This window comes from Charadrius vociferus, unplaced genomic scaffold (assembly GCF_000708025.1).
Source record: "Charadrius vociferus isolate BGI_N301 unplaced genomic scaffold, ASM70802v2 scaffold414, whole genome shotgun sequence".
In the NCBI taxonomy this organism is placed as follows: domain Eukaryota; kingdom Metazoa; phylum Chordata; class Aves; order Charadriiformes; family Charadriidae; genus Charadrius; species Charadrius vociferus.
In genome coordinates this window covers 1,101,625-1,120,053 of record NW_009648079.1, presented here as the reverse complement: position 1 = coordinate 1,120,053, position 18,429 = coordinate 1,101,625, and the positions used below count along the sequence as shown (strand labels likewise).

At 36.2% G+C, this 18,429-nt stretch overlaps 1 protein-coding gene across 1 annotated transcript in view; it reads left to right on the top strand.

Annotated features, from left to right (window-relative positions):
* Window positions 1-13,730, top strand: part of USP25 (ubiquitin specific peptidase 25) — a 195,101-nt gene extending 181,371 nt beyond the window's left edge. The window contains exons 19-24 of the mRNA XM_009883868.1: window positions 4,158-4,336; window positions 5,143-5,221; window positions 7,086-7,165; window positions 11,684-11,807; window positions 12,476-12,671; window positions 13,135-13,730. Of these exons, the coding sequence (XP_009882170.1) occupies window positions 4,158-4,336; window positions 5,143-5,221; window positions 7,086-7,165; window positions 11,684-11,807; window positions 12,476-12,671; window positions 13,135-13,307 (831 nt within the window). The 3' untranslated portion in view covers window positions 13,308-13,730. The remainder of the gene's footprint in view (window positions 1-4,157; window positions 4,337-5,142; window positions 5,222-7,085; window positions 7,166-11,683; window positions 11,808-12,475; window positions 12,672-13,134) is intronic.
* Window positions 13,731-18,429: the final 4,699 nt, after the last annotated feature.

Below are 18,429 nucleotides of genomic sequence, written 5' to 3'. Positions count from 1 at the left end.
ATGCTTTGGGGACCAATTGCATTTGCAGTAATGGGTCCCTTATTTTGATGTTGAATTACATATAAAATACAGGCAGTGGAGTTTACTATGTTTAGTATAGTATGTATAAAGTGTGATTGGGTGATTTTTCTATTTGAAACACTTTTTTTTTTTTTAATATGTTTTTTTTTATCCTTTGGTGGCCATGGGTAGCACTCATTCAGTATGCAGTTTCTGATGGATACTAATGCTGAACAATGCATGTTCCTTTCCTGAGAAGTTTTGACCACGTAACTTTTAAAATTGTACTTGACACAGTTTTTCAATTTTTTTTTGTAAGCTTCCTTTAATCATATGTTGTTACAGTAAAAATATATACACGTGCCATGTCTGATTTGCAGAATATGCACACCAGATCTGTATTGAAATGTGCCGTTTCAATGTATGCATGCATTAAGTTGTTTTTTATCTTGCATGAGACTAAAAGCATATTGAATTTGGTCATTAAAATATTAATCATTCAAAACTTTTACCTTAAATCCCTTGTGGCAGGTCATGCTGACCCCGAACATGCAAGGTATTATCATGGCTATAGGTAAAGCCAGGAATGTTTATGACAGGTGTGGGCCAGAAGCAGGGTTCTTTAAGGTACAACTAACATTTTCAACTTTTTCTCCTCTGACATTTCTTGTTAGATATGCCTTCCCGCTCCACCCTTTGCGTATTAAGACTGTTGCAGCGTTCATACTTACTCGTCTGTGATACCAGTCCACCCTTTAGATATTTCTCTCTTGAAAAATAGACACAGCTATTTCCCTGTTGATTCAGCAATACACTGCCTTGATATCAGTAGCTTATATACCTTTCTGTATTTTAGCTTTCTAATAATAGTAGCAAGTAACATGAAACCTAGATGTGTAATCAATAAGAATATGAGGTTTTTTCACCTCTTAGTAACAAAAACCATGTCTTTGCTGGACTGTTTGGGACATCATTTTTTTCACCCAGGGACATCAATGTTCAGTCGTTTGTTGTCTATTTCAAAGAGATGTTCTTGTTTTGTACTCCTTAAAAGATTTTTAGTAAATCTAAATTACTTTATTTTGTGTAACTGCATGGATGTCAATACTATTTATTTATGCAGTGTTTTATTACTGGGAATTAGACATTAAGCTTTTTGTGGTTATTACTCTTCACAATGATACCAGATTTAAAAATGTGTTAGTCTTCTTAAATGCACAAACTTCTGAGCATTTTTAGCTCATGATCTTTTGAATTTTCAGGGTATTAGAAGTGGAGTTACTTTGGCATAATGTAAAATCCTCTCAAATGTGATTTGGAAGGGGGGAAGAAGTTTCTTGCTTGTTGTTGAGTAGCAATCTGTTTACTTGTTAATTATTATGGTGTAGTTGCACTAGAAGAAATTGTAAAAAAAACAAAAGAAACAGAAAAAAGCCAAACAAACAAGAACCAAGCAGACACCCCCACCCTCAGTCCCATCCCGTGTGTCCCCCGTCCCCCCCCAGCAACAAAAAATGGTAAGGAAATTAAAATCCCATGGGTTGGTTTGTTTGTGGGGGTTTTTGTAATGGACAGGTAGAAGAGTGTTCTGACCACAACACTTGTTTGCAGAGGTGTCTCTGTTAACCATGCCTGCTCTCAGGGAATGGAGAGACACCTGCCATAGCCTCTGTCTAGTGAAATAGGTTTTGTCTGGGATTCATTACTGGGTTGTTTTTGTTCTTGTTTCTTTTTTCAAATTTATTACTTAATGGAAAGATGTCAATCTTTTTTCGTTTTTTTGGGGGTTTTTTTTTGGTTTTGTTTTTTTTTTTTTAAGTTGAAAAAAAAGCCTATTTGATCGAATCAAACTCTTTACCAGAAAGTTTAATTATGTCAAATTTTTTTTTAATGTGAAGGATGGTTTGATAATTTTAAAACAGAAATGCAGTTCCAAAAAAATTTTATTTAGTGCTTTGGCATTATCAAAACAATACTCAGTTGAAATGTTTTTAGGTCTTTAATTTTGAATGCTTAAACATTTTCACTTCATGGGGACAGAATTTGTCTTTGAGTGAGAAAGAGTTCTGACACTAAATTGTTGGAGAGTAGAAAAGTTTCCTTACTCATTTTCTGCTGAATCATCTTTTCAGTAACTTAGAAGAGGTGGAACATGCTTCATTTTTGAGGAATACATTAGTGTGAACATATGCAGATAAAGTGGTCCTGCTTAGTAACAAAATTCATATTTTGAAACGTATCAGGTGAAATCTCATGTTACTTCATAAACTTACTGTAAAACCTATGATATTTATAAATACTGTTATACTCTGGGTTTCTTCATGTGTATGTGTTTTATAAAATCAGTGTTCACAGAAAATTGTGGGGTTTTCCTATCATGTCTCTATTTTAGTGTAACCCAGGTAAAACCCATTTGACGTGGGTCATTGTTACTGCCAAGGTTTCACTCCCCTTTTAGATCTCAAACCTGAGACGTGACTGATACAAACCCATTAAGATATTTCTTCATCAGTGACCTCTGCCAATCATCCGTCTTTAAATTTATAGACAGTTTCTTGCAGAATGTTTGCCTTAAGATCTTTATATAACATTCTCAGTGACAAAAAGAAAGCATGTAATACTTTTTTATACCATCCCTTTTTTCCTGTATTCTGTGTAAAGAAATGGTGTTATTTTTCATTGTACATAGGATTTCTGAGTCTGTAGTATACGATTTTATTTTTTCAAAATATGTATCTAAAAATACAGGTTTTGCATTGCATTTTTCATACTTCTAAGTAAGTTTCTGAAAAATTAAATGTCTAATGGCAATTACTTTTTGTTTCTGGCCTACCCCAATTAACAGGGTTTAAATACATAGTTGTTCATGTTGGTTTTGTAATTGTAGAACTTCTGCTGGTGTAAGATAATAGAAACTCTGTCTGTGGCTGTTGATATTTATAATCAGTTCTCTCAAACTTCCTTTTTAATGATAATGCATATGATTAGTATTTAAAAATACTGATGCAGAACATTCTTTTAAGTTTTAGAGTTCTTCTCATGCTCTGTGTTTAAGCCTGTATAAACAGTATCCCACCCATGTGTTTAGTCCTGAAATAAAATGTGTATTAGTAGAGGATGGGAGCCCAGATTTCTGATAGTGAAATGACAAGAAGTTACCTGCTACTGCCATGTGTTTCAAAGGAATTTGAAATATTAACAGGGTGCTTTTCTGCCTGCGTTGGAGCTTTATTTCGTGCATATGTTGTATTGAAACATTGCTAATGTGTGAAGCTACTGTGTTAAGTCATTTGTTTCAAGTTGACATTTAGTGTTAGCAAACAATCTGATCACCTCTCTATTTTGAGAGATAAATTATGGAATGTATTAACATTTGCCACCATTTTTCTAATTATTTTTCTTGTTGTTGCTCTTGTTCATTCTGTATAGTTTCAGTGAATAGAACCTAATGAACATAACAGATGATGTTCATTAAAATCTAATGTGCTGGAAAAGCTGGAAAGAAAATACTTTTGATGACCTCTAAAGTTGATCTAAAATATTTAGCGAGGACTCTGTTCTGCCCTATAGGAGACAAATACTATTTGTGTTGAAGTATTATTTTCTTTAGAAATCCTACAATTTGATTTTTGTTGAAAGGCATTTTCTGTTCTCACTTAGTGTTTCCAAAATCATACATCTTCATTAAACCTTCTGTAGAATCTGTTTTATTCATGTATTTGCATGTTAACCATGTATTAGCGGTATCTTTTTTACCTTACAAGATTTTTAGAAGATTCCTTTAAGTAAAGTGTTTGACATCTTATGCTGCTTTTGGCCTGTAAGTGCTTAAAGAAGCCTCTCTAGGGATTGCATAGACCTTCTCTCAGGGAGATATAGCACAGGATTGGGACTGCTTTTGAAGCAAAAGTCTACCTGGGATTTTGACAGGCTTAGTTGGGGAGAGACAGGAACAACTTCACCATTTGTCTGATGGTTGTTTGTTTTGGTGGGTTTTTTTAAACATAGTTCAGACTTGTTGGAAGGGTGGAGTATGGAATTGTTACAAAATTATTTTGTAGACAAGAGGCCATAGGACATGAATTATCCTGTTAGTGTCTCTGATGTTTAAGAGTTAAAAGCCAGAAAGAATAATGTATATTTTTAAAATTATTTAGGCAATTAAATTGGAATACACACGTCTGCTAAAATTAGCCCAGGAAGATCCACCACCTGAATGTGATTACCGTTTGCGTCACGCAATTGTTTACTTCATCCAAAATCAGGCACCAAAGAAGATAATTGAGAGAACATTACTGGAACAGTTTGGAGATCACAATCTCAGCTTTGATGAAAGGTAATAAGATCTGCGTGTCTCATGTCCTGTGCTCACGACCGCTGTCTTATGGGTGGAGACACCCCTTTGTATTCAGATAGTGCACCCAACAGAGGGAAGACTAGTGTGTTTTTTTAGCTTTATCTTTTAGTTCATACCTTGAGAGTATATTTTTGTAAAAAATATAATCTTTATAAAAATCTCTATAAAAACAGTAAACAAGAAGTTTGGTTTCTATCATTATGAAACAAGGGGAAATACCCAATGTTGCTCATAGTTTTGCACATAGATCTCTGTACCTTCTTTCAAAACACTCTGTAAGGCTGAGTAGTTTGCATTCTTCACTGCCCTCAAAGCCAGCAAAGCCTTGCAAGCTAGCTGGATAACTTGAATGCAAGACAATGTCTCTTTTCCATTCGAAATTCCATATATTTACTTATTTAAAGCAATAAATTGAAAGGTAAAGAACATTAGTCTGATTTCTGCATAGTGAATAATCCTCTAATGTCGCTTTTGCAAAGCAGGTATCGGGGAGTTTCAAGCCATCTGAACTTTAAATTAAAAATAAAGGCTGAGCAATGTGGCAATGTAGCAAAGTAAACTTAGAATTAATTCTTAAATAGCACAGGCCCCTATTGTGTGCACTTCTAAAGTATGACCTCTCCTGCTTATTATACCATGCATAATAAAAAGCACATTTTCCACAGTGTTTTCATAATATTTTGCATAAGACTGTAGCTTATACTGTTTGAGGTTACTGTCTTTGTATAGATAATGTCCTTTACGAATTTCCAGTAATGTCATGATTTCTTGTTGCTTTTTGTAAGGTGCCGTAACATAATGAAAGTTGCCCAAGCTAAACTTGAAATGATAAAGCCAGATGAAGTAAACATGGAGGAATATGAGGTCAGTATTTTTAACGCTTTCAACTAAATTCTAATGTGAAATACTTATCAGTAAGCTGAATTTTACCTTCATCAATTTCTTGTTGTCGTATGCTGAGAAGTTAAAACTGGTTATTGAAAGACCATTTTTTGTAGGAAGGCTGCTCTGATCAGTTGATCTAAAGCTGTTTTTTTCCACATCTGTGATTCCAATGACTTGAGCCATAAATAAATGTCAAGTTTGAGTCTGTCCTTACTACTTAATGTGTCTCAATGTCACTAACAGTATTTTGTAGTTTATCACCATATGAGCCAACTGGCTTTCTCTAGTCAGAAACAGCTAGCAGTGAAGGAGTGAGAGTGGTCTAAGCCCAGCCTTATGCATCTTGAGAACTGGGTCACAGGCACAGTCACATTTGTGCTTTTCCCCCAGCTGTCTCTGCAGCCATTCCCGTTTTCTTAGGAACACCAGATTCTTTTGTTTGCTGAGACCATATATAACCAGTTTATGCATTTAATTTTTCCTTCTGTGCTATTTAGAAAAACTTGGAAAGAAGAAAAGAGCGAATCTCAGGCTTTAAATAATCGTGACTAGTATTTGCCAAAATAATTCATCTCATATTTAAAGCTAAGCCTGTACCTGGTTTTACAGCATCAGTTTCAACTCTGTGTAATACTGTTCATTAAGGCCTCTTAACAGTGGATATTTATGTCCTAGGCAGATTCTAGTGCACCACTTAAACCTCATTGTTGTGCAGTAAGGTCCAGGCAGCTTGTTCAGGAGGACTATGGAAGTAATCTTTCCCTCAACAAAACAAATAAAAAATATTTAGTTGTCATTTCTCATTACCGGGTTCAGGACCTACAGTAGATGCTGTTGCATTACAGTGTGCCCTCCCTAGCCTGTGAGGGGAAAGGACGCTCATAGTGGGATTTCTGTTGCATTTTTTAGGCTGTGTAAGGCTCAATATTTTACCATTTTCTGAATGGCGTTGCACAGGTAAAATAAACAATTCTGGACTTAGCTTTAAGAGTGAGGGAGTGGGGTGTCTTCTGTTCCCCTGCAGATATGTGCCACTTTTTTAGCTGTTGAGGCAGGTGGTAGCTGGTTGTTTCTCCAAAGATTGTATCAGTATTTGTCCTGTAGAGTGAGTTGGCATTTTGTGGACCCTTTCTCATGCTCTTTGTGTTGAATCTGCTACTGGCTATGTATTATGGTATGCTGTCCCCTGTTTTATCTTTAATGAGCCATTAAAAGTTGGCTACTAACCTACTGCAGTGAAAGCACCTTTCTCACTTAGAGCATTTACCTGTAAAGTGTACCAGTAGTTGCTTTCTATAAATGGTCATGCAGTAAGATAAATGTTTTGCTCCAATACAAACGTCTCGACAGTCTGAATTGCATTTGGTTTTTTGTCACTTCCCACATAAAGTGTTCAGGCTTTTTTTATGTCATTGTTATATTGAAAGTTAAGCTTAATATTTAGTGTATAAAAAAGCTTTCTAACACTTTCTGAGTAAATAACTGAGTGTAATGTAGGGAGGCAAAAAAGCCTATTAGCTTCTTAACTCTTTTTGAGAAGGAAAAGGGGATCTCATATAATTCTGGCTGTGGTTCTCCAAAGATACTTTGTGTTACTTTCAAGTGGTAATATATTCTGTAAAAATAATCTCATCTAGAAAAATTTTAGATATATAAGAATTTTCTTTTTTATCGAGGGAGGGGGGATTCAGGCGGACTTTTCACATGTGAAAGCTTTCTAGGGGTCTTTAGTGCTTACTGCCAGTATTCAGCACTAAGTAAAGTGTGTGGTAAAAAAAATGAAAATAAAAAATTGTATTTCATGTTTGTGGATGAAATTCTATATACCCTTTCTTATATGCAGAGATGGCATCAAGACTATAGAAATTTCAGGGAAACAACCATGTTTCTCATGGTAGGATTGGAGTTTTTCCAAAAAAAGAGGTAAGTGGTAGTAAAGAACTCAAATGTAGTAGAGCAATTTGAAGGCAAAATACAATATTGATAAGTAAAGCTGTTTTTTTAAAATTAAGAATTGTTTAATGTGTTCTTCATTTTAGTTAAGCATTTATTCGGTCCATTAATGTCTTCAGTCTTGCAGCTACCTCAAAGTTTCCTGCAACTTCCTATTCTTAATCCCCATTTCCGATCTCTTACCAAGCCATGGACTCTTTTCAGAGCACCCTCCACGTGCACCTGTATTTCTTCTCCTCTCCTACTCTTAAGTGCTGTGGGTATCTCTCAGACATAAAAATCTTTCCTCTCTGACACCACATGTGCACATACATCTGCTTTCATCAGCAATCACAATTAGTCAAGTCCCCATCCTATCTTTTTATTGGGTCTTCCCACAGAAGGAAAGTTTTGCCTTCTGTTTTTGTCTGAGCCAAAATTCCACCTGCAACGGGCTTTAAAGGTCAGGAAGAAAGAACATATTTGAGGAAAACTATTATGCTTAACTGTCATACTTGTAGCTGATTCTTCTTAGCTGCATGAGGCAATGGTGATTCATTACCTTCTCTTTTCGAACCAAGTCAGGAACCGTGGCTATATAAAATTGCTGACATTTATGTACTTAATGCACTATAGTTAAAACTTATTGTCTGATGTATTACATACAACAAGGATGGTGATTACAGTATAAATGCCTCAAAGCATTCTGCAGAAGAGTCTTTGAAACAAAATTGTTCAAAAGTACGTCTTCCTCCCATGCCCAGCCAAAGGAATGAAATGATTAGCTGCAAATTATCTAGTGGCTGACATCTGTGGTGTGAAAATTGAGCTATCACATGATACAGATTTTTGATTGTGAAAACAATTCTGTAGTCAATCACCAATTTTTTTTTTTCATGTATAACACAGTAGGTAGGGGAATTATAGCAGGAATCAAACTTAATTTCTTTTTTGTTCATTGTGTAGTAAATTGCTTCATACTTCTCTTTCCTGTCTTATATGCCCCCAAGGAAGAAAGGTCCCAAACAAAATAGGATAATACATTGGAAAAGAAATGCCTTGTCTTTGTGATAAGCTATGGCTTTGTATAGTGGCTAACACAATGAGCCCATAGTCTTGGTTTGTCTTCTGGTTGCTAGCATGTAATAAATAGTACATTCATTAATAATCTAAATTGCAATATGCTACTTTGTCAGGCTCAAACAATTTATGTGCAAAGGTGAGTCAGAAGATTGCCTGGCTTATGTGAAAAATAAACACTCCAGTATTGCTTGATCCCTTAAGGAGGCAAAAATGTCGTAGGCGTCGGTGTGGTGTATAGGAACCCTTCTTGTTACCCCCAGGCTTCATGCACACTCTAAGCATGCAGGCAGCAATGGAAGATCTTCAAGTTCCTTGGCACTGGGACTCCAGGATGGAACCTTCAACTGGAAAATACCAGTGTTTTCACTAATCTGCTTCTTACCATAATATATTCTGATTATGCCAGGGGGAGGGAGGGGAGCACAAGTTTCTCTTCTGTGCTGAACAGCGTTTTTGGTATAGTTTTCCATTTTTTACATTAATCTCCAGAATTAGGGTGAGGCATTTGTTACCAAATATCTTCATAATTTAGAAAACAAGCCTATAATGACCAGTCTTAGACTCTGGTATTGGTCAGAAATAAAAAATACAGTATTATCAGAATCATCTAACATCCAAAGAAGTGTAGCATTTATTCCTGTTGGCAAGAAATGCAATTTCATAAATTCTTCAAGAGGTATTTAATACAAAGACAGTAAGACTAGAGTTAAGCAAGCTTAGAGAATGGTTGAGGATCCAGGTATCCATTGACTGGCTCTGAAGGCATCTATGGCAATTATGCACCCGTGTTTCAGCTACAGATTCCCAAAGGACTCAAATATTCACAGAGGTTTACATCTTGTACACTCTGGAGGGCAGTACTACCATCCTTATCCTGAAAACGAGACTAAATTGATGAAATCTTCAGAATGCTCTGTTAACACTGAAATAATAAAAATGTAACTTTAAAAATATTTATGAAAACATAGACTTTCATAATTGAAATACGACCCTCATTAGCAGGACTGCTTTGAGGCTTTTTTTTCCAGAAACCCATCTCACTCAGTCAACTAACTTTTCTTATTTTTAATAACACTAGTTGATACCTAGCAGCACTCTATCTCTAGATGGAGCCAAAAATCAGCCTATACCCAGGTGGTCTCTGATTTCCTTAAGTAATTGTACTGTGTTGAACAAACACAAAATCAACGTTAAAGAAGTAGTTTTGTTAATCTTTTTCATGCCTGCTTTCAGTGTTCATTTGTCATTCCTTATGGTGCTTGACAAGGCCCTCTTTTTACTGCAGGTGGAGAATTAAATGGTCTTTCAGGCATATCTTCTCTGACTGCGCTATAAAGTAGGAACCTGCTATAGGCGAGATGAATGCAGCCAGCTAATGAATCTTGGCAGGAGTTTTACCTGCAGCTCACTCTTGTGGTAGTAACTGAAAAGTGAACTAACTGTAGACCTTAACAGTTGCCTTTTAAGTTGCTTGGAAAGCAAATATAGTTCTTCAGTTTTGACTGAAGAGCCTTTTTCAAAGCAGTGCTAAAATTTAGCCAGCCTGTACTGCCTGCGTCTTTCCCAAAGCCTAGACCCAGTGAGCTCCATAATTCTGTGTGGCTTCAGTGATTTTAGGCTTAGGCTTCATAGGCTGAAGGTCGTATGTGCTTCAGGTGTGAAAAGGCAGAATCTGCTAATTTACACTGTAGTTGTGTTCCTCAGACTCTCAAGATATATAAGGACTCTGAGCTGGATGTACAATAATGGTGATTTAAAATAGCTTACCTTGCTGTTAGTTGGAACTGTGGTGGTTTCAGGAAAAGGTCACACACCTGGGGGAAGGAGCAGGAAGAGGGACTGGGAATAAGGCTGCTACCAGCAGCAAGTTCTTCATTTGGATCAACTGAGTTTATTCAATCTACAGTTTCGCAAATAACTGAACTAAGAATGGAAAGGTAGAGAATGTCCTGCTTCTCTGGCTTTCTATCCAGTGATTCCAGTTCCTTGCTGATATCTTCTCTCTTTCCTCGTGCATTAAGTTTTCTGCTGTCTGGTCAGTTATGTTGGTGACCAGGGGTGTGAAGAGTTTTCATGGGCAGGAGAAATGGACTTGAGACTGTCATAGGACTTCTTTTAATGAAATCATAGCTTTGTATTTTGAGGACAAAAAGGTGGAGAACAGTGACTGTACTTGTAATGTATTAATTACTTAAGCACTAAATATTTAGAATTGCAAGAGTCTATGAGCAGATGTCATGGTGGAAGAAACAACGGTAGATTCTGAAATTATGGTGTTGGGCTTCATCTTGTTCTTCTAAACAAGGATATTAGAAGGTAAAGCTTTTAGGAATCATTGCTATTTCAAGTAGCTTTTCTACTTCTTTTTATGTTGTCTCATTGGGAGGCATTACTGTGAGTCTTGAGTTTGGAAAATTCTGATAAGTATTTTTCAGGTATGTCCTCTGTGTGCTCACACGTAATTTTTAGCCATTTTTAGTAGTTTGGTTGTTTGGTTTTGGTAGTTTAAACCTTAAACATGACCTGATCTCACTAGGAGTGAGTGAGTGAACAATGTGCTGTTCCTCTAACACTCCATTAGGAAATGTCACTTCCTAGATTTTTTTTTAGTTCGAATAAAAATAAGATTTCTAACTGCTTGTTTTTAGGGTAGCTGCCTGAACTGCTTTCAGTGGCACTCTGTCATAACTGGGTTTCTGTAAGTCAGAGAATTAACAATTTAAGTTGTTCGCTGGAAATAGTATGCAGCAGTGTAAAAGGAAATTGTTAATCTGTGTGTGAAGGGAAATCTGTTGATTATTAACTGTTACATTCTTAGGTCCTCTGTTACTTGTCCTTTACCAATTAGGCTTGTATTTATTTTCTGCATATCAACAATCTGTCAGCACTTCTGCTTTTCAAATGCTGTTGTGGCTTCTTCCATCGCTTTAGACTTCAAATAGTTTGGAATAACTTATAGTTAGTGAGGCTAAAAATTCACAGTCTATTTCTTAAGAAATAAGGTGACAGCTTTAAATCTTAATTGCTAAGGTGTAGAATGCTATCAAGAGATATATGGCAACAGAAGATCAAACTTAATGTGACATAAATGCACGTAGGAAAAATTAAATTTTCATGTATATTCAAGGCTGATCCAAAGCTATTTTTTGAAATGAGTGAAATGATATGCATTGATTTTAGTGAGCTTTGGATCAGACTTCATGTGCAAGTGATCTCACCTGATAATAAAATAAATTGTTCTAATGTGCATAAAAGATGAAAATGTGTGGTAGAAAAACCATTATGAAGGGATTGGTGGGGAGGGGTGGACTTACAGTCAAACAAGCAAGTGAAGTTACCTATCTTGCGAAGAGCACAGTAGTTAGCTTGAAACAGGTGGTAGCTGGATGTTGCATCTAATGTTTTTGTTTCTTTACTTTACTTCAGCTATATGGAAGCCTTGCTCTACCTTATCTATGCTTACCAGAATAACAAAGAACTCTTGTCCAAAGGCCCGTACAGAGGGCATGATGAAGAGCTGATATCTCACTACAGACGAGAATGTTTGCTAGTAAGTGAAGGGTGAACTATGTTTCAAAAAGTTGAATTTGCTGCATAGCTTTAACAAAATTTATTAGTAGAAAAGTGTTGCCATCGTGTAAAACAAAACCAAAACCAACAGAACTCTTTCATTAACAAGTTAATAGTTAGACTTGTGTAAAGAAAAAAAGCAAAAGTAAGAAGGAAAACATTATTCTCATTTTCTTAATAAATCGTCTTTATGATTGTAAATAGTGTGCTCACTGCTGTCATGCCTGGGCTGGGTAGGAACAGCAGTTGACTGTCGGTGAGCAGACTTACCCAGTTGCCACAGTTTGACAGGGAGACAAATATTGGAAAAGGAATCATCAGGAAACAAGGTGGTGGTTTTTTTTTCCTTGATTATGTCACTTCTAGCAATAGTAAGAAAGCAAAAGCAGGTGATAGGACCTCAGTCTTTAAAAAAAGAACAGCTGCAAAGCTTGAGTTTGCAGTGGCTTTGAGGAATAGCACGAGATCAAGTGGTTTAATAGAGTATATGCATCATTGCTGTAAACATTAAGGTGCAACTGTGGTTAATACAAATTACCGGGTAGCTTTGTAGAAGACTGTGCTTTAAAACAAGCAGAAACTGATGCATAGTAGAATGTGAAATGCTGTATACTTAAAGGCTTTCCTTTTTTGTGGTGGTTTATGAAGAAACTAAATGAACATGCTGCAGCACTGTTTGAATCAGGAGATGATCAGGAAGTAAATAATGGCCTGATCATTATGAATGAGCTTATTGTCCCGTGTTTGCCATTACTACTGGTGGATGAAATGGAAGAAAAAGATATTGTTGCTGTTGAAGATATGAGAAACCGTTGGTGTTCCTATCTTGGACAAGAAATGGAACGTAAGTCATTTATTCATTATGGTAAAAGGCCATTGCTTGCTCTTTTTTTTTTTTTTTTGATAGAAGGGATGTTTTCAATGTCTTGAATTAAGCCTATATCTTTTGTGCCTTGATAATGTATTTTTAGCTACCCTGACTTTGGAATAATCCTGTACACATTTAAATAAACAGTTTTTCCATATATTGCGCTAGGGTATTACGCCATAAAGCAAACATGCTTTTTGAATGGAAAAACATTCGTGGTGTTAGACCATCTGAAGGGGCATTTATATTAACATCTTACTAGGAATTGGTATGTCTTAATTATTGCTGACAGACCTGAAGAAAGTGGATTATTCCAAGTGAAACTCCACCTCGTCCCACCCACCAATAAAAGAAAGAGTCAATGTTGGTCAGAAAAAGGAGAATTCCACATGCAGACATAAATGCTTATGGTTTGTTTTTTCTCTTGTTTTATTTGCAGCCAACTTGCAAGAAAAGCTGACAGATTTTCTGCCAAAACTGCTAGATTGTTCTACAGAGATTAAAGGTTTCAATGACCCGCCAAAGTTACCCTCCTACTCCACACACGAACTGTGTGAAAGATATGCCCGAATCATGTTGTCACTCAGTCGAACTCCAGCCGATGGAAGATAAATTCTGCGACCTTCCTAAGCACATTGTATAAACTTTTTTAGTTCTTAAACCTTGCCTTCCTGTCACAGGGTTTGCTTGTTGCTGCTATAGTTTTTAACTTTTTTATTTTAATAACTGCAAGAGAGAAATGACTGTACAAACTTTAGCCAGACTGCAAACAATTAAAGCTGAGAATCGCATGGCGCTCAGTCGTTTCAACCAGAATTGATGCAACATGCAAGTCTGATCATTATGGCAAAACTGCTTTTTTGCCACTTATCTGTTACAGTATTACTTTGCTTTTATCTTAAGATCCTTTACTTTATCAACAGCTGTCTGGATCATTTTGTGACTGCAACTATTCTAAGTGTCCAGTGCTGTGTAAATACATGGTACCTGGTAGCTTGTAAATGAAATGAAAGAATAAAGTTTTATTTATGGCTACTTCTGTGTTTGCAAGCAGATACCTTGTATATTAGTGTAAAATACGGATATTTTTAGAAGAGATACAGTATATTGATGGGTTACTCAATTTTATAGACAAGGTTCTTCAGGATTTATGGCCAGTTTAGTTACAGGTATTCAAAGATTACTGTATGTGAATATATTGAAAAACTGTCACAGTATTATACACTATGTTTTTTTTGTATATTCTTTACTGATCTGTGTGATACTGCACCTGAACACTTTTTTTGTGTGTGGCCACGCCAAATCTATTCTGAGAGGAGGGACTGGCTTCTGAAGCAAAACAATAATGGCACTTTCTTTCTATTCTTAGAAAAAAAAAAATGAGGGGGGAAAAAAAAGTATTATCAGTAGAAATATACTACACCCTCTGAGCAAAATTTCTAGAAATTGATTTAAGTCAAGAAATAGAGGTTTTAAAAGGTGGAATTTGTGAAGCTTAAGAATTAATCCTTTTTTTTTTTAAATTGGTATTTTAGTCATGTAAGTGACCAGAAATAAAACCTTATATTAATTTCTTACTTGAAATGGGTTGCTATTGTTGCAACAAAATATCTCACAAATATTTTGTCTGTCCTAATTAAATTTCTATTGGAAGTAAAAGAAAAGATCTATAGGGCTTTTTTTTTTTTTCTAGAACTGAAATACTGTCTGGTTTTAATGAAGAAACGTAATTATTTTGTGGAAAAAGAAATTAAACGCGTCCTTAGGTAATCCTGTTACCTGGCACTATTTTGATTCCTACTCCTTATAGAGAACGTTTTGTGTTAGAACAGTAAAATATGTAAATATTTGTTTGTATGTTTTTATTGGAGCGGCACTCAACTTTTCATTACAGGCTTTCAAGTGGGGTTTATTCGAATATCTACTAATAAAAGAACATGGAGGGAAGGAGTAATTAAGTTTAGACGGCCTAGAAATGTAGTGGGCATAAATGTAGGCATCTCATATGCAAGAAGAAGCAGAGTTCAATCTTAGTACCTATCAGTCTTGAAAGTTGTTCATTCTTGAGAGATAGTAGATCACAATACACAGTGAATAGAGTGTGACCTTCAATTCAAAATCTTTTTAGGGATGTTTTCCTCTTCTGTTTTCAGTACTGGACTGCTTTATACTTTGTCAAACTATCAATTTATTTTATCTTTTTTTTAAAGAATATTGAATTCTTAAAAGTGCAACACTAGTCAGGAGCCTTTTTTTAGGTCTGAAACTGCTGATGTGTGAAATATCACCTTTCAAGGAAAAAGGTGGCATGTTATGAAAAGGGGGAAGATGCATTTTAAAAGATTTCACATTTTGCATCTGTTGCACTTTGATACTCAAAAATATGCCTACTTAGCACTGTGTATTTTTAAACAAGGTTTTGAACAGATTAGAGTTTTTGTTTGCTTTAAGAATAATGGTAAAAGCATTTAAAAGTGAAAGAGGGATTTTATTTCTTTATTGCTAACAGGTTTTGAATTCAAATGTTTGTGAAAACTTTTAAGGAAAGCTTCCCTCTAACCCTGCAGAAGCCAATCGCCCTCATCACCTGTGTAATCTTCCATGACAAACACAGGGGAAAAGGCACTCTTTCTAAGGTAAAAAGGGGAAGAAAGTATTTCACTTGGGAAGAATATCCAAAATATTTATATTAAAAGGAAGCAAGCAAGGACAAGATTATTTGTTCTTTTTGTTTCAGGTTTTTTCAGATTCTTAAAGTATGAAAATGATTCACTGTAGTGCGTAGCACTGAAGATAAATATGTGTTCATTTGCAATGACTTGAATTTTTTTGGTTGAATTGAGAAGGTCTGTCTAGTAGAGCAAAAATAAATATATATGTATTTTTATTATCTTTTAAATATCTTGTATGAATTTAAACCTTCAGCAAAATCATTAGGGTACTATTTTTGTCTTAAAAGCCTTGCTTTTTTCACTGCAATAAGAAAGCTGATAGCTTGGATTCACAATGCCTAGCACAGAACCTATACAAGTAACTGTAAGGTAGTAAAGCAATACAGTTCATTTGGCTACCTGATACTCTGTGACTGGATTACATAAGTAGCTATTTCTCTTCAGTATGGGAATTGTGAAATTTTTATCAGGCTTTTTTTCAGTTTACAGAACATGAAGATTAAGGGAATTTAACCCAAATTCATTTACTAAATCACCTGCGTCATCAATTAAATGCAAGTTGTTTTTTTTCCCCCAGATGTTGCTTCATACCATGGAGGACCCATAAGGCACTGCAATCTTTCAGTTATGTGCCCTTTTTTTCCCCCACCCATCTTTTTAGCTGAGCTGTCATATTGCTGCACTTCAATGGGTATTTTGCTAGTATCAAATATCCTGTTGTTTCTAGTTAAAGTTGCCATAGCAGATCTGTTAGCTCCAGCCTGGGAGATGACCATAAGCAGCAGCAGAATTAATCTGAACAAACAAAGAGGACTGATGAAGTTAATTTGTACTGCTTAGATGTGGTGTTGTTGAAATGACACCAGAAGCAAGCAGGTAGACTTAGACCTTCATTACTGAGTCACCATTGCTCTGTGGACAGTCTCTACAGTGAATGACTGATGCAGTGAACATATTTGCTCTAGAAATCGTGAAGTGTGAGCGTAGTCAAAAATGTATGCTTCGTGTTCAGGCATTAAAAAAACAAAACTTGATAATGCCTGTATTAAATATCTTTCAGATTATTTTTAGGCTTCTCCAGTATGCATGTGAAGACAGCAGCTCCAGAAAGTAGCACACAGGAAACAGTCTGATCCTGTCCAACACATGTAAAGGTCCATAAAGAGAGACAATGGTGGTTGTTTATATTCTTCATTTTGTGTTGTTTCCTTTTCTCAAAATCCAGTGAGACCAACTGTCTGTGGGAGGCCTTATGTAAACACAAGAATGTTGATGAAAAAATGCACCAGTCTAAATATATAATAAATCACCTCATCTATGCAGCATTTTCCAACATAAATATGTACTTTGATTTTTAAAAAACATATTCTGGTTTTGTGTCTAGAAGGAAACAAGAAAAATGGCTATCAGTTATGGCATTGAGAGGAAGTGGTTGCATCTTTCCATTACTTGCTTCTGGAGAGGATATTAATACAGATATAAAAAAGCTCTTGTAAAAAGAGGTCTTTAAGCAAAACACAGTAGGTAGAATTCAAAAGGGGAGTGATTCTTTAAAGTGAAAGAGAATTATTTTTCATGTAGGATCCAGTTTTCCTTTATGTATTGCGTCCTTGAAGATCTTCTGAAATCCTGGGCTTGATGGATAGGCTATTAACTGAAAACAGTCTTAATTCCTAAGGACCATCTTTCTTTGTAGGCAAACTAGCGGTGTCGGTATACAGTTGAGTTTCCATCAGCAGATGGTTGCTGAGTTTCCATCAGCAGAACATTTGTGCTTGGTTCAGCTCTTCTGTTTCAGTTTTGATCCTTATGGGAGCAAAGCCACAAAACTTTTGCAGAGACCTCTATTTCTCACAGCTTCAGCCATCGCTACCGTACATGTGTGCTCCAACTTTATTGGCTTGCCCTGAAAATCTCAGACTTGGCTACGAACTTTTCTTCACCATGAGTTTCAGATCTTCACTGTAAGTAGCAGGAAGAGACTTACACTTCTCAGAAACAGCTTCTTGAAGCAGCCCTTTGAAAGAACAGCTTGACTTGCTTTCTGGGGATTAGGATCAACCCAAATCCCCTTCTCACAGGCTGGGAAATGTATAGTGAGAAAGGCTTGTTTTCAGAATGGCATTCACTGGATGGATTCATCATGAATGTCAGGAGTATGGTCATCTGTCATCTATACTTTTATATCTTAATTTAAGTACCTCTCAAATAAATGTTTGGGCCCCAGGGTTCTTTAATTAACTCTTTTTTTTTTATTCCCCCCCCTGCCCTGTTGTTCCCCACTTAAGTCACTTGACTATCCACTTTCCAGACTTTCTAGTTTGTTTAGATTTTGCTTCACCATCAGCTGGTCTAACCACTGTGCCTTCCCTAACGAGTAGAGCTAGTTAGACAGAACCAGGAGTCTTCTGCTTCCATCTGATTAGTGTGGGCTTCAGTTTTCACCTCTATGGGCTCCTGAGTGCTTTTCTTGGAACCGCTCGGGTGTGTGTAGCCATGCAGGATCTGTGGGTCAAATAACACCGTCCACACACATGCTGTCTGGCAACTCTGCGTTTGAGAGCCTGAAATAGGAAAGTTATGGATAGTTCAAGCTGCAGACTCTTTCTGTATCATCTCTTGGCAGGTTTAAAAAAAAAAAAAAAGAAAAATTGTTGAAGATTGACTTAACCAAGCACTCTCTGATGTGGGCACTTCAGAAACGTGAGGCGTGTCTCATGCACTGTGTCTTGGCACTGTCTGTCCAGGTTTATGAAGGCTGTAGAGGCTATTCCTGATGTTGAATAATCTTCACGTCAGTTTATCCTGATCCTCATACTTTATTAAAACTGCAGTCAAACAAATTTTGGCAAAGAGCAGCTATGTCTTGCTGTGCTGGTTTAAGCTGATATCTGTGCAGTCCCTACCCATACCAGTGTTCAGTATCTAGATATTTCCTGTCACTTTGTGGGACTGTATCATCTTCATTATCTGTGTTAAAGTTTTTGTATTTGTATTTCACAGACATGCAAGTAACACGGAGAGAGAAATAATTCCTGTAGATTTCCTTCAGGAAACAGAAC